At 45.1% G+C, this 26,513-nt stretch overlaps 1 protein-coding gene across 2 annotated transcripts in view; it reads left to right on the top strand.

Moving 5' to 3' along the window:
- Positions 1 to 26,513, top strand: part of Srgap1 (SLIT-ROBO Rho GTPase activating protein 1) — a 273,061-nt gene that overhangs the window by 204,807 nt on the left and 41,741 nt on the right. Inside the window, exons 9-15 of one of the 2 annotated variants that reach the window (XM_075954130.1) lie at positions 8,729 to 8,926; positions 9,606 to 9,690; positions 16,726 to 16,753; positions 19,598 to 19,631; positions 22,583 to 22,643; positions 22,846 to 22,923; positions 25,117 to 25,251. In XM_075954130.1, coding sequence (XP_075810245.1) covers positions 8,729 to 8,926; positions 9,606 to 9,690; positions 16,726 to 16,753; positions 19,598 to 19,631; positions 22,583 to 22,643; positions 22,846 to 22,923; positions 25,117 to 25,251 — 619 coding nt within the window. Of the gene's footprint in view, positions 1 to 8,728; positions 8,927 to 9,605; positions 9,691 to 16,725; positions 16,754 to 18,977; positions 19,081 to 19,597; positions 19,632 to 22,582; positions 22,644 to 22,845; positions 22,924 to 25,116; positions 25,252 to 26,513 lie in introns of both variants that reach the window. The other variant, XM_075954131.1, reaches the window with a different exon arrangement.

Here is a 26,513-nt window from a genome sequence, read left to right as displayed (position 1 = left end):
AAATTATTCCATTGCTACTCTGTAACTGTAATGTTACTACTGTTATGAATCATAATTTAAATATCTGAAATGCAGGATATCTGATATTCACAGAATGAGAGCCACGCAGTATAAACATTTCAAAACCCTTCCCCATCTACACCAACCTGTGACGTCATTTCCTTCATTTCCATCTTAAGAATATTTGCCTGGGGTCATTTTCAAAGCTAGCCGCTGGTATAATTCCTCCTGGAGTATAACCCCCCCTTCCTCGCTTAGCATCCCTCCTGAAGAAAGGGGGCATTAATGGGTTGGGAGATGACTCCATGGGTAAACATTTGCTATCCAAGGGTGAGGACCGGGGTTCGGGTCCCCACAACCCACAAAAGACTAGACACGGTAGCATAGTGTTCCTACTCAAGGCAGGACATGGGAAGAGGAGACTCTCTGGAAACTCATGGGCATATGCCATAGTGACCAGGACATCTCAAACAAGGTAGAAAGTGGAGATGAGCACCCAAAGTAGTCATCTGACCTCTACACGTGTGTCATGACGCATGCGCATCTTCACTCACAGATATGAACGCGCACACACACACACATACACAAACTTTTTAGTGGTGGAAAATGAGAGCTTCTTGGAAGTAGAATGGCGCTGCCTCTCATTGTGCTGGCTTTAAGAACGCTGTCGTTTTCACACCTTTGTCCCAGTGTTTGGTATGGAAAATGGAGCCTTCACTTTTGTGCCGTCAGGACATTGTTCTAGTAGAACAAAGCAGCCAGACTGTCTGAGATGCTGCGAGTGTGACTGCCCACCTGAGGGGAAGAGGAGCAGCGGCCTGGGTGTTAGCTGCGCTAAGATCCCCGCGTGGAGCAGCACCCTGGGTGTTAGCTGCGCTAAGATTCCCGCGTGGAGCAGCGGCCTGGGTGTTAGCTGCGCTAAGATCCCCGCGTGGAGCAGCGGCCTGGGTGTTAGCTGCGCTAAGATCCCCGCGTGGAGCAGCGGCCTGGGTGTTAGCTGCGCTAAGATCCCCGCGTGGAGCAGCGGCCTGGGTGTTAGCTTCGCTAAGATCCCCGCGTGGAGCAGCGGCCTGGGTGTTAGCTGCGCTAAGATCCCGCGTGAAATTCCCTGGCGCTGCTTCAAATCTCCGACCAGCAGCTTGCTAAGGAGAATTTTATGAACTTACAAAGACATTTGCCTTAGACAAGGTATGTTCAGCCATAACAAGCAAGATTTCAGGCAAGCTGAAACAACTTCCATGACATGTAGAGTTAAAATATTTCCATTGTAAATCCTTCCTTCATGGTAAGATCTCTCTCTCTCTCTCTCTCTCTCTCTCTCTCTCTCTCTCTCTCTCACACACACACACACACACACACACACACACACACACACCAAAAAAGTGGGTTTTTTTCCACTCACATTATCAATGACTGCAACAAAACCCCAAGTTGTATAAACCCATGACTGAACCTTCCATGGGAATCTTCGGTTCCCTTTCAAACTTGATCTAAGAGTTGGAGCAGGTAACCTACCTAGTTCTAATCTTTGTTTCAGATCTCTGTCTTCTCTGTGGCTTTTGTCACCAGCCTGCAGCATCTCCAGCTGGCCTGCAGCTTTCCAGTGCAGAGCTGACAGTGACAGCTGCCATCTGTCCCTTAAGTGACGGTGTCTTGCAGACAAAATTGAGAACAGTCTACTGTCTTCCACTGCAAACACACATACACTGTGTTTGTTTCGAACAAGCTTTGGCTCCCAGAAGGGAGGACACTGATCCACAAGAACCCACAGGGAAGATGAGGAGAGTTTCTAGAAGATGAATACAGGCACAAGGCCCTGGGGGGTGGCAGAGCTCAGAAGGGCTGAGTGGAGCTGGCGCGGGCTGCTGCTCTGTGCAGAGAGCCCTCAGCATCCCTGAGGAGGGGAGTGGCTTCAACCTCACCTCCACCAATGGACTTTCTCTGAGTCTTCTGAGGTCCACTGCACAAATCATGGGTGTCATTAAGAGGAATAAATCATTCCTGGTTTCATGTTGCCCCAAATAGGCAGAGACATAGACCTCTAAATTCTGTCCCAGATGCTTATGAGCAAAGGACTTGAAGTCATCCTCTCAGCCACAGTGAGAGTCAGTTCTGTCCATCAGGGCAATAGAATCAGAATCAGGGCAGGTGGACTTCAGGAACACAGGTGTCCCGAGACAGTTGGAGGCAGGAACTGTGTTCTGAGAGCCCCTAGGCAACAATGCTGTTGCCATCCTTGGGCTAAGCTCTGTCACTGCTGAGACTGAATTTTTATGTTGTTTAAAGATTTGTTTATCACATACACAGTATTATGCCTGCATGCCAGAAGAGGGCACCATATCTCACTAGAGGTGGTTGCGAGCCACCATGTAGGTGCTGGGAATCGAACTCAGGACCTCTGAAAGAACAGGTAGCACTCTGGACCCCTGAGCCATCTCTGCAGCCCCAAGAATAAATTTTTTTAAAAAAATCAAGTGACCCCAGTGTTTATAAATACAACCTCTGGCCAATAGAGGATCAATGGGGCCTTGTCTGGTGGTTCTGGAGCAACCACCACCCCTCAACTAAGACCAGGTAGAGCAACAAAGGCAAGATGCTTTTCAGCTCTGTAATACCTTATCCAGCTCAGACAGGGTCACAGGGATCAGTTCCACTGTTAAGGGAAGAGGAGAGAGAGAAGGCTAGGGCAGGATGCTGCCTCTGCTCTCTACCCTGGCCACCTATGGCCTGTACCGACATAGTTTCCATAGCCTCGGCATAAACCCAGCCTCCGTGGCTGGGAGATGACAGGTCTCTGTTGGCTATGACACTGGGGTGACAGTTTCCCCAAGCAAGCGCATAGAGTGCCTTTGAAGCCGGAGACTAGCGAAGGGCCTTCCAGGTTCTCTCCAAAGACTGTCCTAAGGACTGAACAACCGAGAGCCAATATGTGTAAATCTCACAGGAAGGACTTTCGATGGCTCAGAGTAACAGTGCCTCTGTGCGAGGATGCAGACCTGAGTCCACATCCCCAGCGCCCACATCGTGAAATCAGAGCATGGTAGCACAGGCGGGTGGAGACAACCATCTGGCCAGCCTCGCCAACAGAGTGAGCTTCCGGTTCAGCAAGGACCCTGTCTCAAGGCAGAAAATACAGGAAGACAGCCAGCGTCTTCTTCTGGCCTCCATACACTGACTTATGGGCATGACATACACAGCCCAAATGTGCAATGCACACATGCACACGTACAAGCACACTAATAGTGATGATGATGATGATGATGATGATGTTTCTAATCCCGCAGGAGTTACCTCTCCCCCATCACTCATCTTTATCCACAGCCTTGAGGATAAAAATGTGTCTTTCGTGTGTTCCTCGTCAACTGTTTGGCATCCACTTCTACCGAACGCACCCGTGTTTCCCTGCAGCCAATGGGGCATTAGTGTGAGCACTGTTAGCTGTAGCATCTTCTTTTTGGTGAATCCCCTCTGCGACCCATTATCACGCTTGTGTGTCAGAGCTGCTGTAGTTTGGAGCATCCCACGGGACGAGGCACAGTCCCAGCCATAGTGTCTTATTTTCCCTGGCAACTCCAGATTTAACTGTGACGCCGTTTCTGAGGAGGAAGTTCTCACTCAGAGGAAAACAGTTGATTTGGTTCTTGGTGCGTACGATCCGTCTGGGTGCATTGGCTAAACACTGCTTGCTACCCCTGGGTATCTTATCCACCGGAACATGCTTCTAGTGAGATGTTCCTTTATAGCTAGCTATCTTACTGTCTCAGTGAGCACACTTTAATTAACAAATTCCAGCCCACTGACAGGTCATCTAGGGCAAACTACAGGCATGGATTTTAATTTTCACTCATGGTGATTTTTGTTTGTTTAGTTTGGGGTCAGGCTGTCTTGGGAGGTTGGGGGAGTTTCCTGTCTTCTTGTTTTCGGCAGTCGGCACTGGGAACTTGCGATTTAAGTAGAAACTATCAACGCTCCCTGTCTAACTCACTTTCTCCTTTCAGGTCTTAGCATTTCTCTGTAGCTTTGGAAGTTGTGCTTCACCTTACACTGCTATTTCTGGTAATTTTTATTTTACACTTAAGAAATTTCCTTAGAAAAAATGAACCCTCCACTTCTAGCACTTGAATGTCTCTCAAATGTGCCTAGAGGTTTCACATCAGGTGTTTCTCCCCAGCTCTGCAATCACGACCTCTGCCCCAAGTTAAGATCTCCTGGCTCGTTTCTTCCTTTCTGTCTTTCCCTTTTATTGCTCATTGGCCCCAGTGTATTTTAAAAGCAGGAAACACACCGGTTCTTCCAGCTCCTCCCGGTTGCGGTTGCGGTTGCGGTGGCCGTAGTTGCGGTGGCCCCCGTTGCCCATCCCTTGGCTGCGCTGTGCCGGGGACTTGATTAGCATGTGGCTCTGAAAGCTATATTCTCTCCCACTCATGAAGCTGCTTGCTGTGGCTCCGAGAGGCCAAGCTTGCTCCCTTCCATCTTCTATCTTGAGTCCTTTTTGACCGGTACCTACTTCTTGACCCCCACACGACTCCCACAGTGCCTTGCCTGAGAGAACAGCGCAGAGTCTCACACATCTTGGTAAAACAGCAGGAGTTTCCATGAGTAAAGAGGGGGTACCACTTATCTAATAGTGTTTCAGTCAACTAACAGACTTTCCATTTCCTAATGTGAATATAAACTCGGGGAGCTTTAAAAATATATCTGCCTTCAGTAACCGTCACTTTATTTATGCACAGATACATTAAATCATATTTAAAAGTATGCTTTAATTTAGAAATATGGTTTATGCGCCTTGTGCCCATTTCAGAAATGTCTCCACAGATAACAGGAACACATTGGCCTGACCTAAGGCAGTGAGTCTCCTAACCTTCATGGGCAGAGGCGGACAGTCCTGGCCTGTGAAGCTGCTGCCCGTAGTAATGGGCACTTACACCAATGTCCAAATGTGCTTTTTCACAGAGAGAGCTACTCTCCACATAATGCATACTCCAGGAACAACAAAATCTATTACATTCTCTGCAAATTTTTATTTTGAGACAAGGTCCTAGAACTCGCTTTGTAGACCAGGCTGGCCTCGAACTCATGGAGATCCACCTGCCTCTGCCTACCGAGTGCTGGGACGAAAGATGTGAGCCACCAGGCATTTTTTGCATCTTTTTAAGAAGTCCCATAGCATGCTCATTTTTCAGTATCCAGACTAGTACTGATTGATTGCTCCGATTTTCTAGCCACGCAATATGTTTTTTCCTGCCCTCCCTCCCTCCCTCTCTCCCTCTCTCTCTCTCTCTGTATGTGTGTGTGTATGTGTACATGCATGCACACACATGCACACCATGGCACACTTGTGGAGGTCAGAGAATAGCTAACAGTAGTCGATTGTCTCCTCCAGCCAAGGAGGTTCCAAGGATCCAATTCATGCCATTAGGCACGACAGCAAGCACCTTGACCCACCGAGCCTCAACGGCCTTGGGTTTTATTGTCGTTTTACGTAATTAAAAAGATTTCCACTTCTTAGAGTAATGGTGTGGATCACTCAGCCAATTCTTGCATTCATGTTTTATTGTCCAGGACAAAGTACATGGCAAAGCATGAAGCCCATGACACAAGAGCCAGAGCCTCCCAAAAGGAAGTGTGTCCAGTATTTTGAGCTGTAATAAAATCTACAAATTCTAAGCTACAGGTGTCCTGTAAGCTTGGAAAAACAAACTTTGTTTTTGGAGGCTGATGAGATTAGTTTAGACCTCAATTCTAGACATCTGTGTAGAGATGTCTAGCAAGGGCCAACAAGGTGACTCAATCAGTAGGGGCACTTGCCACCAAGCCTAAAGACCTAGGTTCGATCTCTGGAACCTACACAGTGGAAAAAAAGATCTGAATACCAAAGGTTTTCCCCTGACATTCATATGCACCCTATGGCATGGGTGTTCCCATACATATACACACAATAAATAAAATAAATGTAAGGGCCATTAAAATTTTTTACATGTGTAAGGAAGATAATTAAGTACAAGAAGTGTACCTAATTTGGAAAAGCCACTGGTGATAGCCAGAAGAAATTGTAAATCCCAGAGACAGACCACAGAAGCTACCAGCAGTGGAATTATCAGAAACACGCTGCAGAAGAACTTCTTCCTGGACTCAAGGAGATGAAAACCAGCTTAGATTTCAGCAGAGAAAACAAGCAGCGAGACAAGAGATCGGGAAATAACCTTGTAGCCCTTGAAGAGCTAAGAATGACAGGCAAACCACTTCAAAGTGGTGGGTGGGTAGTAGATTAGACACAGCCGAAGAGTGAATTGCCAAAAGGGACATCTCAGAGGGGAAATCAGCACGATACTACCAGTAGAATCAAAAGAATTGAAAATACAGAAGAAAAGAAAAGGATTACAAGGCAAAGAGAACACAGTGTGCTGTTGTAGCTGGCCTCTTAGAAACCAAGGGAGTAGCTTAAAAGACAAGGAGAAAGCCAGAAGTTAAGCAGATGACTCAGTTAGGATCTGTCTTTAAAATCTGTATGTGGGGCTGAGTCTGACAACCTGAGCTCCTCCCTGGGACACACATGGAAGGAGAGGACAGAGTCTCTCAAGTTGTCCGCTGTCCTCACAGTCCCACTGTCAAACATGTGTATTCACACAAACACACACACATAAATGAAACAGATAGAAATGTATGTATGAGTACCTAGACATGGTGAAAGTATAGAAGCCAAAGATGGATAGGAGGCTTTAAAGGAAGATGGAGGGGAGAAAGATTTCATTCAAAACAATGACAGACTAAAGGTAAAAGTTTTACTCAGCAAGAACATGGAAGCCACAAAAAGTACAATGGCACATTCCATACTGAAGAATAACTGTCTAACAGTTCTTCATATGTGAAGAGAGATAAAAGACTTTCAAGTAGATAAAACAGACTTAACTAAAAAGAATTCCCAGTGGTTACTTTTAAAATATAAGCAATGGAGATCAAAGAACCTATTAAATACATGGATAAATCAAGATTAATATTGAATATATAAAAGTAATAATGTCTCAGTTAAGTGTGTAGAACTATATATCTAATTTCCTATGACAATGCATTATAAAATAGTATCTGAATTAGGAGAGGACAATGGAGCTAAACTCTAGACTCTATATTAGATGACAAAAAGAAAACCTGTTAATTCACGATAGATTTGATGAGCACAGATGAAGCAATCTTTGATAAATAAAAAGCAAATATTAAGGTGAGGCTAGGAGATAAATTTCAAAGCACTAGGAAGTAGGATTAAGTAGCGTTGTGACCGTGGGATGAAGAAATGTTTCATAAGTAGGGCACAGCAAGCTCTAGTCCTAAAGGAAAGAACTGAAAAAATAATTGTATCAAAAGTGGAATCCAGGATCAGGAGGACAACATAGCAGCTAAAGGCATGTACCACAGAAGCCTGGAGACCTGAGCTCAAGCCTGGGAACCCTGTAAAAGTGATGACTCCACAGAGTTGTCCTCTGACTCCAGTCAAGTGCCGTGGCATGTGCACACACACATCCACACATACGCGCATACACGTACACACACATGTACATACACACATACACACGTACACACACACAAACACACTAAAAATTTATAAAAATAAAAGTAGGAGCTGTAATCATGTAGACAGTAATGGAGCTGAAACCGAGTGGGAAAATAATTAGTAACATGAATGAATAACAAGACTCAGAGCCCAGTAGAGTATTGATTGACAGGTCTCAACAAAGTGTTCACAGGAGAGATTCCAGGTACCTGTCACATAGGCCAATACACTCAAGCTCATACAACAGGGAGATGCTTATGGGTACGGCCGAAGACCACTGCACACCAGCACAGTGCCCTAGATTGAAAGGACCGACAGTGCCAACTGTTGCCGCGGATGCGGAGTGATGGGAATTGTCCACCAGGCTGGTGGGAATATACGTAGCATCATTTTAGAGAACAATCTCCCATTTTCCATATACAGCAATTCCGTCCATGTATGCGTATCCCATCAAAATTATGTTCATGAATTGTAGTTAATTCATAAAAGACCCAAACTAAAAGTTAATCATCAATCAATCACAGGGGCTGGGGAGTGGGCGCAGATTTATCCTAGCAATAAATGTCAAGTAGTGAAATACTTGAGAATTTGTCATGAGGAATGAATCTCGTTGACACTGAGCAAAAGAAATCAAATTTTAAGATATAATCTGTACTGTTCTGTTTGTATAAAACACCACCAAAATATTAGAATTCAGGGGAGGGTTTGGTGTGTGACTTTGAGGAAGGATGTTTGCTCATAGCACATATAAGCTTCTGGCTTTGGTTCCCAACTTAAAAAAAAGACAGGAAGCAAGGCAGGAGGGAGGTTAGTAGATCGAGAGGAAGAAAGGTGTGGGGGTTTTATTTGAAGGACAGTGAGGGCGTTCATAAAGTACACTTCGGGTCTGAGCGGTGTTTGCACAGGTGTGTCCGCTTGGAGATTATTTCTCGGGCTGTATACTTATGGTCTGTGCATTCTTTCTGTTTGCGGGTTTACTTTAACTAAAAGGTAATAGTAAACAGAAATGAAATTGGGAGTCTCCAGAGGTCTGTGAGATTTATAAGGGCACAGACTGGTGACCCGAGGTCCGATTGACCTGCCTCTCTTCCTCCACCCTCCCCAGGGACTGACGCTGGCTGAGCAACCTGAGGCTCACAGAGCAATATGCTAATGAGAGAAACGTTTTTCTCTGCCCAGGTCAAGAAAACGACCGAAGCCACCCTCCAGACCATCCAAGATATGGTCACTATCGAAGACTATGATGTGTCTGAGTGCTTCCAGCACAGCCGGTCCACGGAGTCCGTCAAGTCCACCGTGTCTGAAACCTACCTGAGTAAACCCAGCATCGCCAAGAGACGCGCTAACCAGCAAGAAACGGAGCATTTCTACTTCATGGTGCGCCCGCTCCCCAGCCCCTCCCGACGGAGCCCAGGGCCTGGCTTGCCTCGGGCCCCTCTGCCACGACGCCACAGTCTCCTGGAGGCCTTGATTTAAAAATACGTTCACCTGCACACCCTCACGGTTCCAGACTGAGCCGGTCCGGGTGGGCATTAGGAGATGGGGTTTCTTTGAAACAGACTGGAAGGAGGTTGGGTGTTGAGCAGATGTGAGGATGTGTTACTCAGCTGTTCCTCCATCTTGTTTTTTTTGTTTGTTTGTTTTGTTTTGTTTTTTGAGACAGGTTTCTTTCTGAACCAGTAGTCAATGTGGCCAATCAGCACCTGGGATCTTCCTGGCCCCACCCCCCCACCCTAGTGCCAAGGTTACTGATACTGGAGACCGGAACTCAGCTCCTCCTGCCCCTTTTTCCTCAATCCAGGCTCCCCCCTCCCCCTTCCTGTGGGTACAGGTCACTGGGGAGGTTGCTAAAATACAGCCCATTTCAACAGATCTGGGGAGGAAGAGCCCAGCGCTTGCATCTCCCATTGGCTCCCAGGAGATGGCTGACTCCACTAGACTAGAGACCACACTGAGAGTAGCAGAACTCTGGGACACAAAGCAGCTATACCTTAGCGCCCCTCTGGGAAGTCCCTGGACACGGAATGGGTTTGAGTTTTTACCTCTCCTTTTGCAGAAACTCCGAGAGTTCTTGGAAGGCAGTAATCTCATCACAAAGCTTCAGGCTAAGCATGACTTGCTGCAGAGGACTCTTGGAGAAGGTCAGTCACTGGGAGCAAACGGGGAAATGATTTGGCCTGTGTGTTGTGTGATGAGTGTTCTTTGAAGAGCGTGAAGTGTATGTGTATGTGTGTGTGCGCGCGCATACACACACACACACACACACACACACACACACACACGCCTTCAACTTATGTACATTTAGATTCAGTTGACCTGTCTCACTGATAATTGTGTTCTTCTCTGAAGCCATTTTAAGCTTAGAGGTAAATCCAAGCAAGAGTATCTCTGGTGTGGAGGTTCCTTTAGGGAGGGACCCACACCCACTGACCCCAGTCTCTGCTTGTTCTACCTGGGGTGGGGAGGTCTCTGCCCTCCGGTCTCACTCACCCCTGTCCATTTGCATGGGCCAATAACTGCCCCATCTGTTGCCTTTTGGGATTGTAGAAACCAGTTTGTCCAGTCTGGGCGATTTTCTTTTTCTTCCCGAAGGCATTGTTGGTAGTTGAGAAATGATCTAATGGTATATGTACATTCCTATGTGTGGTCACAAACACAATAGCACTGATTCTAACAAAGCATTCTCGGAGCTATGCATTGTTCTGAATTATAGTCTTAACTGGGTACTGTGAGCTTCCTCATCTCTACAAATGAGGAAACTGGGGTAGGGTGTACTACAAGCTAAATGGACTATATAAACACCATTGCTTCCCTCTTTTGTCTTCATAAAATGGAGAAAGGAAAAACAAACCTATTCGGGCAAAGCCCTACCTTAGTTAAGTGTCTGGGGTCTAAAGCTTCAGTTCTTTTTATTCACACTAGATCCTGGTGGGCACTGGGAAAAGGACAAGAGAAACTACAGCATGAGGTGTGGGAATGACTGAGTTCAGTAGAGACTCCCGGGGCCAGAAAAGCCGCTCAGCCACTATGAGCACTTGCTGGGCTCTGAGTTGGGTTTCCAGCACCCACGTGGTGGCTTGCTCCAGTTCCTGGAGATCTGGTGCCCTCTTCTGGCCTCTTCAAGCAACACACACACATACACACACACACACACACACACACACACACACACACACACACGCGCGCGCGCGCACACACACGCACAGTGCATTTACATACATACAGTCTTACACATAAAATCAATAAATCTTTAAAAAAGAGTTTTCTGTCTTCTACCTGAGTTCTGCCTCCTGCATTCTGGAACCTTCCTTGCCCACAAGGCAGTGTATCTACCATTTTACCTTATGGCTTGCTTCAAAGGAGTTATCCTCCTCAGGGAATGGCTGCAGGCAAAGGCTACCATGCATTATCTGGGCTCCCAGGGTATGGGCTGAAAGTCAGTCATACCTAAGAAAAAAAAATTTTGTTTTAGCTATTAAAAAAGCATCCAAGAAAAATAAAATAACCAAATGTGTCAACTTTAATTAAAATCTGAACCAAAAGGCAAAACTTAAAACTTATGAAGGTCATTTTAAGCATAACGGAAAATGAATATAATCTATATGTTAAGTATTACTGACTTAATTTTCCTATGTATTATAATGATACTGTGGTCATAAAGAGAATGTTCTTATTCTTGAGAGGAAAAAAAAAAACAAGAAACAAAAAACATTGTCCAGAACTTACTTCCCCATGGCATGGTTCAGGACTTTTAAAAGGAGACATACATACATACATACAAACATACATACAATTATGAAATCTATGTGCGGATGATCAGTGTATTCCTTGTACTGTTCTTTGATCTCCTCTGTAGGTTTAAACTTTTTTGTAAACCTTTTTATCTCTGAATAGTTTTCTTGTATAATCATGGCCTAGTTTTGTGGGGGTTTTTTTCCTTTTCTCTCATAATGAATTCCCTTTTTCCTCTCATTTTTTCACAAGTGTCCAGTATTTCACACAATGCCCTCGAGGTCCCTTGCTGCCCCCAGAGAATAGCATTCTCCTCAGGGCAGGGAAAGGCTGTTAGCCAGGACTGAGAGCTGCCGTGGACACAGTGAGATCGAGGGACCCGAGCTGTGCGCCTGCTTGCCCCGTGTGTTACTGTGGCTTGGAGTAACATTCTGCAGTTTTTATGGTAGTCATTCAGCATGAATTCTTTTCTGTCTCCCAGAGAGAAAAGCCCCACTGGTTAATGTTAATCTCCATGTCATTCTTGGATCGGGCTACATTTTGGCCTTGTAGGCTGAGACCGTTTGCCAAAGGCTGTCCTTAGCCACACTCCGTAAAGCTGTCATACCTTGTGAACGCTAAGACAGGATTCCTTGGTCTGGGAATTTCTTTCAGTGGGCTCCAGTGTCCCTGGTGTGACAGTCAGTTAACTCTGTGAAAAGGACCTGTATGGTTTTCATCAGGGTGCTATGCACTAACTCGGTACAGACCTCTGCTGCTCTTGGTCCAATAATTTGTGCCAGCTTGACATCAGCTGCTGGTCACTCATGGATGCCTAGTTTGAACCTCCAAGAGAAACTGAGCAGAAGACACACACACACACACACACACACACACACACACCCTTTAAAAGGGTTCAACCCATGTAAGCCTGCTGACTTTCCATGCAAGCCCTGTTCCTGTTAATAGGCTTACAACAAGGGAGACTAGGAGTGTTAAGGGCGCCTGTCCCGTGGAAAACAGTCTAACAGTGAGCCCTTGGGAAGGAATCCAAGTCCCATCTGGTTAAATAAGGTTAGTAGTCCAGGATTAAGTGGCGTGTTTGGGGACTGGCTTGACACTTCAGATAGGAATACCTCTGAATTCTCGTAGACTTGCTGCTGCGAAAACGGCCTTCCTAGTAAAACCAAATAGCCCGGCCCTGGGATTTAGCAGCTGATCGTCCACAGACGAAACTCTAGCTGCAGACATGTGTTTGGCCTGTCTTGCTGCCGGCTCTTGGCAGGCTACCAGTGGCCCAGTCAGTTCTTTGATTTACAACCCAGCGAAGCAACTGAATCAGGCTCCTAAGGCACCATTCTCCAGACTCAGACTCCCAGGACTTTAAAAACCGCCAAAATAGAAAGAAGAAACACATGGGTATGGAAGCCACTCTCGTCTCCCCCAGTCCAACAAGACTGCTAGATCTTTTAGGGAGATCGTTTCTTTTTTGAATGGAAGTTGAATCGGCCACAGTAAATGAGATCTCTATCTATAAAACTGGGACATAGAAATTTTTTTCGTCTAATAATGAGCTTTTGTGTTCACATCAAGTTCTTTCTTTGTGTGAGGTGTTCAGAGGTAAGAGGGGTAGAAATATCTGTACAGCTAAACAGAAGAATGAGCCGGTGGGAACCCATCTCTGCATTATATTGTTTCTTCTCCTAGACATGCCGCTTTTGACAAAGGAATTAAATAGGTTATCTTGGAATAATCCATTGTCTGCCTTTGAGTAGGAGGACAAATATTCTTTCAAAAGAGGATCGGATTGTGAATAATAATGTCTCCTTACAGAAGCACCCAGTAGTCGGAGTTAGGAAGGAAAGCGGCTGGAAAGTTTGCTCACCAGCCTCTCCTTGGGGAAGCAAACCAAAGGTCCAGTTCCACCTAGGCATGTTGTAAATAGGATTCTCTAGGTCTTTTTTTCTCTTAGACCTCAAGTTGTCCCCAACCTTCATTTTGAATAAAAAAACATTTAAGTGTGAAAGATAATTTACTTCAGAATTGTGAAACAAAATGTAAGAGGATTAAAAGAAGCTGGTTATCCCAGATTGCAGTCCCAGCACTTGAAGGCAGAGGTAGGAGGATGGAACGGTTAAGGTGAGCCTGGGCTACAGAACAAGGCCAATCTCTACCTCAGTAACAACACCCCACCCCTCTCTCCCTCCCCAAATAGGTGGTCCAAGGAGCTGTTTGTACCAAGACAAAAACTTAATCCTGATCTTTTTCTCCCTCCAAGTGGCTTAATTGGGGACTTTAGTTTTTAATAATTAAATAAACTTCCAAACAAATCTAATCCTCAGAGCACTGGAAGCTTTGGCATTTCTTTAGGAAGGCGAGTTGTCCTTGCTTATGTGTTATTGATCTGTAATGATGACATAGATTAAAAACTAAAGCCCCTTTCTCCGTGGAAATGCACACGGGACTGGTACCCGGAAAAGCCGTTGATGTGGCCGTGCAGTTACACCGTGACTCCACGGCGCTGCTCTCAGTTCGTTATTCCAAATGGCTTCTGTGTACATTTTGTCGGCCATAGGTGGGAGGAGCAAAATAGCACAAGTTGTCTTATCATTTATCTTTTTCTCAGTCGAGGAAATAATTGATTGGGATAGTTGAGCAAAAATATCGAAGTTTCCAGGTTAGAAAATATTTCACTTCTCCTAATCATCAGTGTCTCTAATATCGGACCACGTGAAGGTGATTAGGCTGTGCTCCTCAACTTAAATGTGAAGGTATTTAGTAATTTGCACAGTCACATGTCTGTGTAATTTTTAATTTAATTCATTATTTTGTATTTTATTTTAACCATACCAGGCAGGTCAAAGTATAAGCTGGGGTCCATTCCTTCCTTCTAGGATTGATCACAAAGTGTTGTCCGGGTGTAAGTGCATGTTCATGTGGATATGTGCACGTGTGCATATGCATGTATATCCACATGCATGTATGTCCACATGCCTGTGGAGGCCTCAGAGGTCACACAGAATATCTTTTTGGTTCTTTGAGACAGGGTTTCTTTGTGGCTTTGGAGCCTGTCCTGGAACTAGCTCTTTTAGACCAGGCTGGCCTCGAACTCACAGAGATCCACCTGCCTCTGCCTCCCAAGTGCTGGGATTAAAGGCATGTGCCACCATTGCCCAACTCAAAATATCTTTCTGGATCACTCTACACCTTTATGTTTTTCAAACAGGATCTCTCACTGAAACAGGCACTCACCAATGGGCTAGGTTAGCTGGCCAATGAGCTCCAGGAATCCTCCTGTCTCTACCCTACCGAGCACTGGGTTAGAGTCATGTGCTATCATGTTTAGTTTTTACGTAGTCATTGGGATCTGAACTCAGGTGCTCATGCTTACATGGCAGGCACATCATCTACTGAGCCATCTTCCCAATGCCAAAACGTATGTGCTGTGTGTGTGTGTTTGTGCATGTGTGTGCATGCGCACGTGTGTGCATGTGTGCTGTGCGTGTGTGCAGTGCGTGTGTGTGTGTGTGTGTCTGCTCACATGCGGTGTGTGTGTGTGTGTCTGTGTGTGTGTGTGTGTGTGTGTGTGTGTGTGTGTGTGTGTGTGTGTGTTAGGGATGAGCATTGAACTCACAGCCTCCCGAATATTCAGCAAGTTCTCTACCACTGAGCTCCATCCCCACCCCAACTGCTACATTTTTTTAAGGTACTGTATGTAGTACACTGTTCGGGATTTCAGATCTGTAATTAAAATAAACCTCAACCTTAGGCCAGGCCCATGCCACAGTAACACAGCCTGGGTCAGGTCATGTTTTTGTGTGCTCCATCTCTTCTGTAAAGTAAGAAAAATAATAGAAGCTACTTCATAAAAGTTATGAAAACTATGAGTTAGCATATTTAATATAAAGTGCTCAGGCCAGGTATGGAAACACAAATACCGCCAGTCCCCAGGGGCTAAAGCAGAACATTCAGGAGTGCTAGGCTATAGCATACCAAAGTTGCCTAGTGTCGCTGTCTCAAAATTAGTAAGGAAATATATAGTGCTTCAAACACTGGAGAGAGCCTGTTGCTTATCTTCTGCTTAGGACATTTATGTGGATAGTTTCTGGTCTGTTTTTACTACTATAGCACACCAATGTCATGATAAAGCTTTGAACCTAGCAATATAGTACAGACATGCCAGATAGTGTCTGTCTCCTCAATCCTGGGCTCATCCCACTGATTCACCCTAGATGATCTCAGCCAGCTTCTATGGCCTCAGCCCAAACAAAATGACAGGTACTCTCAGGCTTGTCTGTCATCTGCTCAAATCCAGTCTAGCCCAGTCTCCCATGGCGTTTCCATTAGGATGGCCATAAGGTGCCATCTACCACACTCCGCTCACTGCAGCTCTCGCTAGAATCTGATCTTGCTACAACTTGTATCGGCTCAGATCTAACTGGAGAAAGGGGTCCCCCGAGAATATCTGTTGCCCCCCCCCATTTAACCAACACACATCAAGTCTCTCGTGTTACTAGTTATTCAAGAAAGGAGAGTAGAGAGAGGGGCTCAGCTGTGGCCGGGGAGGGTTCGCTGACCACTCGTACCAGCCTGTTGTCCCGTTGGCCTTGTCTTGTCTTGTGGCCTGAATCACTGTGTTGTGTGATGGGCGGGGCTCACCTACCTGTGCTCCAGTGTGGCCTTTCTCTGCCAGCCTTAGTTTCAGACTCCTTCAGACCCTCTCATCACGCTGCAAACAAACCAGCTGAATGGTTCCACCCTGAATGCAGGATGAGTAACAGCAGTTGTAGACGCTTGCACACTTGAAATGCGTACAGGCCGTGAGCGTGCTAGAATGATTTAGCCCTATTATTTACAACAAGAAGGTCATATGTAATGTATGAGAAGCAGCTGGCGGTTTAGATGCAGAACTCTACGAAAGACTTTTCGCTTACAAGGTGATAGACTGTAGAATAATTTAATGATGTCTGCGTCCTTTCAGAATAGGGAACACAAGTTCCCTCCCAGTGCCCTGATTTCATACCACAGAGAGAAGACCAACTTCGTCTATGGGAAACTGTGCTCGCCCAACCCTATTTGCTCGTCTGTCAATCAAAAGAGAGCAAATAACTATCACTAGCATGGAACTTTTAGATAGGCATGGTGTGTTTTCTGTTTGAACTTAGTCAAACAGCTATCTCTCTTTTTTAAAAAAAAAAAAAAAAGAAAGAAAAGCAAGAAACTGCCTCAAATTGCCAAATGAAACATGTTTCTCTAGCCCATAGAATTTGTCAAATTTTGGATTGAGATTTTATGAAAATAATGGCCTTGAATTATTTGTGATCATATGCTGGTTACATCTTTTCTACCAAGAGATCTGTAACTCGGTATCTTAAGATAAGGGGCCGATGCTGCACATGACTATCAAATCAAACCCACTGATTCCACTCAGGATACTTATTGTATTTTATTTTATTTTTTGACAGGTCATAGAGCTGAATATATGACTACAAGGTATGACGATAATTGATCATAATCTGTGGTCTGTCTCACTTTCTTTTCTCTTTAGCAAGAGCAATTGATAACTACAGAAGATCATCCGGGCATGGGGCATGACGAAGCCAGCACCTTGAGGTGCTTGGGTTCTCGCCAGGTGACATGTGCTAAGATTGTCTTTGGCGGGATCACAAAGCTCCTAAGTAGGCAGTTGCACCAGAGTTAGGTGGGCTTCATTTATCTCATCCCAAACACATGAGCTTTTTGGATAGACTGTTGACACCCTGATGATAATTTAGTTGACGGGTAACAGGGGGTGTGGACCGACTGTATCAGTTAATGGAATCGCCTACCTCTCCAGTTCCTACTCCTTGATGCTGTCTAAAAATTACAGATAGATTGAATTTTTTGGAATTTTAGATCTCTATCTACTTTTGAATCTGATATAAAATATGAATTCTAACACATAGCACCTTTTACACATCCTTCCTCCCTCCGCCCCTTCACCCATCCATGTAGGACAGTAAAGCTTCTTGCCAGAACATTTGGAAGCAGATTCTGGTCTGAGTTGGGGAATGTTCGTGGCAACATTTGTTTCTGAATGGTGCCTTTTGTACAGCAGACAGACAGACATCACAGGAGTTGACGTAGTAAGACTTCACATGTTTGAGGCTGAGTTCTGGATGAGGCAAGAGGCACACGAAGGTCTCTAACAGATCTTCTAGCTTCTGTATCTGATGCTTTGGTGCCCTAGGGTTTTGTTAACACCAGGGACCATCAATGGCCAGTTTGCAGATTCCCAGGGATGGTCAGAACCACCTCCCAAATGTAACTTTCCTATGCAGGTTAGCCAATCCAGAGTCTGTCTTAATTGGTTCTTTTACACGAGGTGACAGGCCCAATTGCCTGGACCCTCCACGGCAGAGTTCCAGGACACACCTGTGTCTCTGAGTGCTATAAGGTAGCCCTGTCTCTTCATGGGCAGTCATCTCTTGATAATATAAAAATCAGCATTAGAAATCTTACATAGGATAATGAAGGGTGACGTCATCAGGTAGCGCTGATGAAACTTTTGACTTCCTCACAGCTACCACAGTCCTTTCTTCATGTGCAGCTTGGAATTTAGTGTATAAAAATATCCCAGAAATGTTAGCTGTGGAAGGACAAGGTGTGCTGTCTCGGAGAGGGCTCCACACACTTCTGTGTTTTAGCAAAGGCTCCTTTTAAGCTCCAGAGCTCAGCAGGACTTCAGATGCTGCTGGCTGTTGGCTCCATTAGTCACGGCCCTCCTGCTGGGAGCCTGAGGGTTTAGCCGTGAGAGGCTGTACCAGCCGGTCTCTCTTACACGTGTTGATTGCTGCGGTAATAGCTAATGAAGCTCCTCAGGGTCTCACAGAAATTCCTGGGACTTTCTTTCTAACCTGGGCTTTGCGAACTGAAGCCAAATGAACTTAAAAGGACATTAGTCCAAAGGACAGCTTCACAAAGAGCAAACACAGTCTGTAGGCATGGCGGGCCTTCTCCTGCCTGCCTTGAGAGGCTGACCAGCACAGATGTGGAGGATTTGGCACCCAGGATGTGTGTAAGCCTGAAAGAGCATGTGTGCAGGTCTGAAAGCTTATTCACCAAAGCCAACAGGCAGGAGAGTCCAGAGCAACACAGACAGGTGCGATCTACTGCCCCAGGGATATGTGGGCCAGGGCATCCTGCCTTCTACCGAATTTGTACCTCATGTAAGTCTGGACCTCACACTCCAAAACCACATTGACCTGTTCATGAAAATGTTTACATAAAAATCAAACCCCGTTAATGCATGAGGGATGCTGGGCAGATGCGACGTTACCTGCACTGGAGAATTACGAACTAACTAAAAACATTTAAATCCTCGTTTGGAAACCTCTCAAAACCCGATTACAATTATGTTCTGGTGTGTAATTCCATAAACCAAACAAAAACCTGGCCTTATAACATTTGACTAGATGGCTCGCAATAGCAATTTAGAATACCTGCCATTTTTCAGTATGGAACACAAAACAAAATGGCCAGGTCCAGCACATAGGAACACTGTAATCTAATACATACATCAAATCAAGTGGAAGGGAAAGGATGGGAGTGCTTTCTCCTGGGCTGGGGTGGGAAAGGAACACAGGATCCCCTGGCTTTGTTATTTTGATGTGACCTAAGGTATTTCATTTATTGTCTGATTTCTGCCATGCTCAGTAATTATATTCCCTTCCCTTAGGCCTCCAAACGTCCCCCCTAAGCCCCAGAAACACAGGAAGTCCAGGCCCCGCTCCCAGTATAATGCTAAGTTGTTTAATGGGGATTTGGAGACGTTCGTCAAGGTACTGCATCAGTCACCAGTGGCTGACCTCCCTGCTTCTCACTATAATGGTCTCAGCCTCCTGTGAATGAGGCAGGTCATTATGTCGGAGTCTGTCCTGGGGCTCTTTGCTTCCCCCAGAAAATCAATATAATATTTCCTGAAGTCAGAGAAGAGAGAATATTTGGATTGAGAATCTTCTGAAGAAAGAAATAAATGTGGGTGTTATCATATGGTAATATCATATCAAAGAAAAAGCCCCATTTTTTTCCTTTTTCCAAGCCAAATTTTGCAGGAAAAAGGAAAAGACAAACTTGATTAAATATTTTCTCTTGTGCAAATGAGACGGCCCACTGTATATGTTTTTTAAATCCGTGTTAGCCTCTCTCTGAAGCAAGGCACGAGTCTGGCTTTCTCATGACTTAAGGAATTCATTATATTGGATAAATTTTGTACAGCCCTGAAGTCTGTATCTTGTACCTCTGCTGTGTTTACTCTCTGCCTTCTTTCTCATCCTGTATTTCTGATAATGCTTCTAGCCGGGGACGAAGGAATTCTCACGCGAGACATCAGGTATTGTGCCGGAGGGAAGCAGGGGTCTCTATGCGCTGGCATCATTTGCGAGTCCTACCCATGCTTGGCTTTAATTGGAGTTTTTACAGTCTTTAAAAGAAAAATGTTTGCAGTTGGAAATTAGTTTATAAATAGGCTTTACTTAGAAAAACCCGTGGGAAGTAGACACTAATTGAAGAGGAATAAGCCTCACCAGTAAGAGTGGATGAACCAGTTTTTACCTGATGCCTTCAGCAAATGCATGCAGTTTGTGCTAGGAAAAGCCAGTGTTAAATATCAAATACATATTTAATATTTAAGTGTGGATTCTTATGTAAATTGCACGAAAAAGAGACTTTCCCATTAGAGATAACATTTCGTGAAATGGGCTACAGTGTTTTTGAAAACTAACTATAATAGAAAAATGACATTTTAAATGTATGATACAGTCCATAATTTCTGTTATAGACATCTTAACTTCCTTAAGATAGATCTGTTTATTAAACTGTGCACTAACAATTTAAAAGATTGCATTAATGCGTGTGTGTGCTGCATACATGACACTTAAATACATTTATACTTGTGTGCATACAGAGAGAGAAATTAGAAACCTCTGGAAGCCTTGAAAGTGAGCCCTAACCCTGGGATTAAGTGAAAGACCACCGAACAACCTAAATCGCAATCACAAAGCCATTGCCTTGAGCCTTAAGCTCCTATTGACTCTAATTTAATATAAATTATTGTCAAATTTTACTTGCTATCTAGTTTCCCACCCCATAGCTTATAGACAGAAGCTGGTTAAACAGAAAGAGGGAAGCAATCAAAGGAAGACAGCGAGCTATGCCCTTGATGGCCTGGCATGGGGAGAAGGCAGAAAAGCCAGCGAGGCAAAGGAACCATTCTGCTCCCTTTGCTGCTGTGGTGCAGGAACAACTGCTTAAGATGATGCACACAGGAGGGATTTTGATAATTCTCCACTAAAAACTGTCAGTTAAAGGCAAGCAAACTGAGGGACTAGAGAAAGACTAAGGGCGTTGTCGTGAAAAATCCATTGTGTGCGCTGTGCAGATGGAACACGCAAGAGTCTCTGGCACCCTGGCAACCGAGAGGTGCTGAGGTCTCTCTCTCTACTACTATTAGAGAGTGTGTCTGAGCTCTCCCAAATTGCACCAAGAAACAACAAGAGCAAAACCATCTGCCCACAGGGGAACTGAGACACAGAGAGATGGTTGAATGGTAGTAGCTGGAAAGTAGCCCATAATTTCACTCCTTGTTAAATATTTTCAACCCAAACAGCTGGCATCTATGAGATTAAAATGCTCATTATATTTTGACTACAAAGTGCACTCTATCTAAAACGAGATACTGATCTTTGGGAAGAAATCAGCCATCATCTAAGGGACAGTGAGGACGAGAATGGTTCATACAATGCCATGAAGATGCGAACTCGCTGAGTGCAAACAGTTTTCTTTTAATCTTTTATTCTCTGTCTTCATGCTAAGTTCAGCAGAGATGTAAACTAATCTTCCTTTTCATCACTCACACGTAAAAACTATTTGTCGCTCTTTTAAATTGCAGTGTGACATGAGTTGTCTGTAAAATGTTGCTTCCACGAAGCCATGCTTGTGTCTTACAGAAAAAGATCCCTTCGCGTACTCGGTAGATTTTGATGTGATCACATCACTGTTCATGAGCCAACTAGCCCTTCACTAAAATGTGTTTTCCTTTTTAAGGCTCTTCTTTAAGGAATTCATAAAAACGTATGCTCCTAAAACAAATTAACTCATTAGAGAAACCTAATACAGTCTCCAGAAGTAATTGAAACATCAAGTGGCTTATCCACTGATTGCCTTAAAGCTTGACAATAAAACTGTGTCTTAAGAAGCACATTGCCCACACTGGAGACAACGAAGACAGGGAGAAGAGTTTGGGCCGCCACGAGGCATCATTCCCAGTCTCTCCTTCCCTGCTGGACTGGGAAAGTTAACGGTCCGAATTGTCCTAGTATGTTAAGACCAAGTTCTTAACGTTTCGGAACAGGAGTGTCTGCCCAACTTCAGCTGATCCCTTTCAAGTCCTGAGTTTCCTGGAGAGATCTAATTCCTAAAAGATGGGTCTAAAAAGGACACGTGAAGCGACGCCATCCCTAGTAACTTTGTAACTCCCAGAGTGCATGCCATCAGAACATCAGAACATGCCATCAGAACATGTTTACCTGGCTTCTGTGGCCCCTCAGCTCATTTGACATACTATACATGTGGCTTTTAAATCATTTCCAGCATTTTCTTAGTAGAGGATGGCGACCATTTTACAAGGTGTTGGACCAAGAAGGCCAAAGCAGTCTTCCTTGTCTTCATCCTTAAGACGGGCTAAGTTTATAAGGCTCAGTAAGTTCTGATGCAGACTAAGTAAATACAGCAGGCTTTCGAGACTGCCACCACCCCGTGGTGCTGCGGGCTTAGCGATGTGGTGGGGAGGGTCCTAAGAATCCTGAACCAGCCAGTCAGACAGAGGCACTGCAGTTGAGCCGTACGACATTCTTCTGACATGCTCCGTGCTGATCACTTTGAGTAATAACCTCTCAAAAGGAGCTACTCATTTCGGCATAGACACCTAAGTTAGGTTTGGGCCTCGTTGCTCTTGTGTGAGGCGATGGTATTATCCAGTCTCACCTCCAACTCAGCCTCCCAGCTGGGGGAATCACAACCACCGCTCCAAACGTGAATTAGCTTCTTAGCTTTTCTAGGAGAGCGTATGTTAAATGTATTTAATTTAGCTTGCTTCAGAACCGAAATGCACCTTTGTCTACACATCCATTTTGTCACTCTTTCTGTTCTTCATTCTTTCAGGAGGATTTGGGGTTGGGGGTATTTGGAAGAGATCACCTGACTCTGACGACTAAACTCTGAGGCTTATTTCTCTGTGTGACTCGCCCCTCTGACATTTCCCGGTTTCTGTCTCTCTCTCTCCAGGACTCAGGCCAGGTTATCCCTCTTATCGTGGAAAGCTGCATTCGGTTCATTAATCTTTATGGTAAGCAGTCTTCACCGTGGAATCCTCATTTTAAAGCAAGTAGTGGGTTTGTTTCCATAAGCATGTTTGTTGCTGGAATTTTATTCTTGGAGCGGCAGTGGGGTGGGGATGGGGTTGTAGGGCAGGAGAGAGTTTCTCTCGCTCTCCCTTCCCGGAAGTCTTCAGCAGGGTTTCTCTCATTGTCTCTTCTGTCACCCTGTAGGTCTTCAGCATCAGGGGATTTTCAGAGTGTCTGGTTCGCAGGTGGAAGTGAACGATATCAAAAATTCCTTCGAGAGAGGTAACTGGATGTCTCTCCCCATAAGTAAAACGTGTTGAAAAACCTCTCTCTTCTGTTTTCTGCCCTGCACATTCAACTCTGAGCGGCCCCTAAGCCTCCATCTTGCACGGGCTTCGTTGTGGGAGCTGGGAATGAGTTATTGCTGTGAAAAGCAGAAAAGCCTATGAGCTTGGTCCCTGGGTTTAGGATTCACCTTGACTGGTCATGGCATGTGTCAAGGTGGCACCTGGTAGGGTTCTAGACTCAGCCTACATGTGGGGGTGGGGCATCTCTTTCCCACTTCCGGTTTCTGTCAGTGGCCCTCTCCGTCCTCCTACCCTCTTGCCTTGCTCCCTTCCCGTGGCCTGGGTCGGTGCCTTCTTTATGTTCACGATTGGCTGAGATACAAGTTGGACTAAACTGTTAATGAATGTGTTATAATTCTCAAAACCATACACCGACCTAGTTCAGGAAGACCCAGAACTGAATCAAAGTCTCTTTTATTGCTGATGGTGGGATTTGGCCAAGGTGTTCCAGTCTTAATTTTACCTGTTTCCTCATATGCAAAACCCCAGGGTTATTACGTTATTATGAAAATAGCTGATCCCTTAATGGTGCTGTTGGGTTTTTTTGTTTGTTTGTTTTTCGAGGCAGGGTTTCTCTGTAGCTATGGAGCCTGTCCTGGAACTAGCTCTTGTAGACCAGGCTGGCCTCGAACTCACAGAGATCCACCTGCCTCTGCCTCCCAAGTGCTGGGGTTAAAGGCGTGCGCCACCACCGCCCAGCTGCTGTTGGTTATTAACACTTGCCAACTATCATGGTTTGCATCGCATCTTTATCTGTGCCTTCCCTCTGCTTGGAAGTCAGAGCAGAAATGCAGAGTGGCGATAGCAGGGAGTTTTCTGCCATCTCCCTGTGTGTCCTGTTGTCCCTGATCTAACATTGCCATAGAGCCCTTTGAAGTTGGGCACCTTGGTTGAAGAGGTAAACTTGGCACCACAATGTCCTTTTCTGGTTTCCAAGTCTCCGACCCATACACGTGGGACAGACCAGTCTCCCATCAGCGGCTAAGCATGCCACGCCTCCTACCTGTGGTGAGGGCCAGTGGAAGTGGCTAAGCCCACATAGAGCTCTTTGTGGCCACCACAGACAAATGAATACTTTGTTATTTAACCTTGGAAATTCCTCTTGATTTTGAATACCTAGGTGAGATTTTTCTCTCAAAGGGAAAAACAAATAATAAGTAAATAATAATAATAATAGTAATAATAATAATAATACAAGTGATTCTTCTAAGTTCACACTCAGCAATTTTCTGCCCTGTAAAACAGGGAAGGGAAGCAGGAGGCCCCCGAGAATAAGCTCCCCCAAAGGCAAGCCTGTGTTAGGTGTAATGACTGTTCTGTGAGCTGTGGGAAGGAAGGCCAGGCCTGCCGGTGCACAGTGGAGTTTGATGTACATTTCTGTGTCATGCTGTGCTCTGAAGGAATCTGATTCATATTCCTTCCCAGGGAGGGAGGAGGGTAAGGAGCCGGATATTATCTTAGACCTATTTGCCCTAAAGGAAACTATAGTTCTGTTTGGGGTCAATTTTTTTTTTTTTTAGCATTCACTTTTCACATAAAGTCCTGGGAATGAGTAAGGGTTTATTTGTCAAGTCTCCCACTGTTGAAGGCGGCTTTCAGATATGCCGTCAGCCCACCATGCCCCCTCCACGAACAGCTGCTGCCTTAGTGCAGGTGCCCGCAGCCCATGTCGGGTACTTCTGGAAAACGTTGCTGACCCGCATTGCATAGCCAGACCAACCTCAACTGTATCTTTCTCCCAGACAAGTAAGAAACGCTGAATGTAGTTTTTCCTAGTTCATGTCAACCTAAGCATACTGAATTTAGCTTTATAAAAAAGATGCTGGGTAAAATTATAAACCCTACAATGTTTTATTTTAAGATCTGGGCAAGTTCTAAGGGAGTGTTCGGTAGCATAAGACTTTTTTAAGCTTTATTTTAGCCAGCTATTTTTAGGTTAATCATGGGGTAGGATATCTAAACCAATTATTTCAATTTTAGTACCATATAATCTTTCAGAGGACATAATTAAAAGACTCATATGTCCCTGTGTGTGTGTGTGTGTGTGTGTGTGTGTGTGTGTACACTTGGGTTTTTGTTGAGAGAAAAAAAAAAAAGAGTGCTGTGTATATAACGAATTCTCTTTTAGGTGAAAATCCTTTGGCCGATGACCAGAGCAACCACGATATTAACTCTGTGGCCGGAGTTCTGAAGCTCTACTTCCGGGGGCTGGAAAACCCCCTCTTTCCCAAGGAAAGGTTTAATGACCTGATTTCTTGTATCAGTAAGTGAGCCTTCCCCTCTTCCATTTTCCTCATTCTTTCCTCAACAGAATTCTTTCCCTCACCAACTTCCTGGAAAGGCAGCTGCCCTCGTTCACCTACCCCTACCCCAAGCCCCATTTATTCCACCACCACCAGCCGCCTGAGGCCATTTGTTTCCTTCTGGGTCCAACGTGAGTCACCTTCACCCTGAGCTGGGTGGACTTTGTGTCTGAACACCCTGGGGCTGCATGGATCTGGGAACTGATCTCTAGGTCACCAAAAAATGAAAGAAAAAAACAAAACAAAAAAAAAATGTGCCAGGTGCCAAGAAAACAATATAAGCTTGGAAATGTAGCCTTTTCCGTCTTGATTTTCTCAAATGATGTTAAAATACCTTTTAATAGTCCTTCAAGGAATAAGGTAAAATGAGATGAAAGGCCATTTTTATGGTACGCAAACACCAAGTGTGAAATTATCTGTCAGCAGTATCCCGAGCCTATAGGCAGATGTGTGCTGTGCAGTGTGAGGCTGGTGGTTAGTCACCAGCAAAACACTGGTGGTTTTTCCTTCAGTGGGGGATTTGACAGTTCCCAGAGGACACTGAAAGTCACGGCAGCAAGCCTCAGTTAGAACTGCCGTCAGACGTCCTGAGTCTGTAAATGCAGAGCCCCTCTCTGTCCGTGTCCGTGTCCCCCGCTAGAAGCCCAGCTGACCTCGACCACGGAAGGTTTCCTAAGAATCAGATTTCACTCTTGTGTGTAAGCCTGCAAGCCAGAAGACTCCATTACACATGGTTGTGAGCCACCATGTGGTTGCTGGGAATTGAACTCAGGACCTTTGGAAGAGCAGGCAACGCTCTTAACCTCTGAGCCATCTCTCCAGCCCCCAGATTTCACTCTTAAGAATAAAACCTCCCAGCTGGGCGGTGGTGATGCACGCCTTTAATCCCAGCACTCTGGAGGCAGAGGCAGGTGGATCTCTGTGAGTTCGAGGCCAGCCTGGTCTACAAGAGCTAGTTCCAGGACAGGAACCAAAAGCTACGGAGAAACCCTGTCTTGAAAAATCCAAAAAAAAAAAAGAATAAAACCTCCCCACCCCTAGACCCATCCCACCCCCTCCCCAAATCAGACGCCCCCTGAATTAACAAGTCTGCTGCCTTGACCTCTGCTCTAATGCCTGTTCCCCCTTCCCTTGGTTCCCTCACTATCACTGCAGGTGAGCGCCAATTCCTCCCCGCCCTTCCATCTTGTTCACAGATTCAAACACGTGAATCCAGTCACTC

Source organism: Microtus pennsylvanicus, chromosome 20 (genome assembly GCF_037038515.1).
Source record: "Microtus pennsylvanicus isolate mMicPen1 chromosome 20, mMicPen1.hap1, whole genome shotgun sequence".
Lineage (NCBI taxonomy): Eukaryota > Metazoa > Chordata > Mammalia > Rodentia > Cricetidae > Microtus > Microtus pennsylvanicus.
This window is presented reverse-complemented; position numbering and strand designations above follow the sequence as displayed.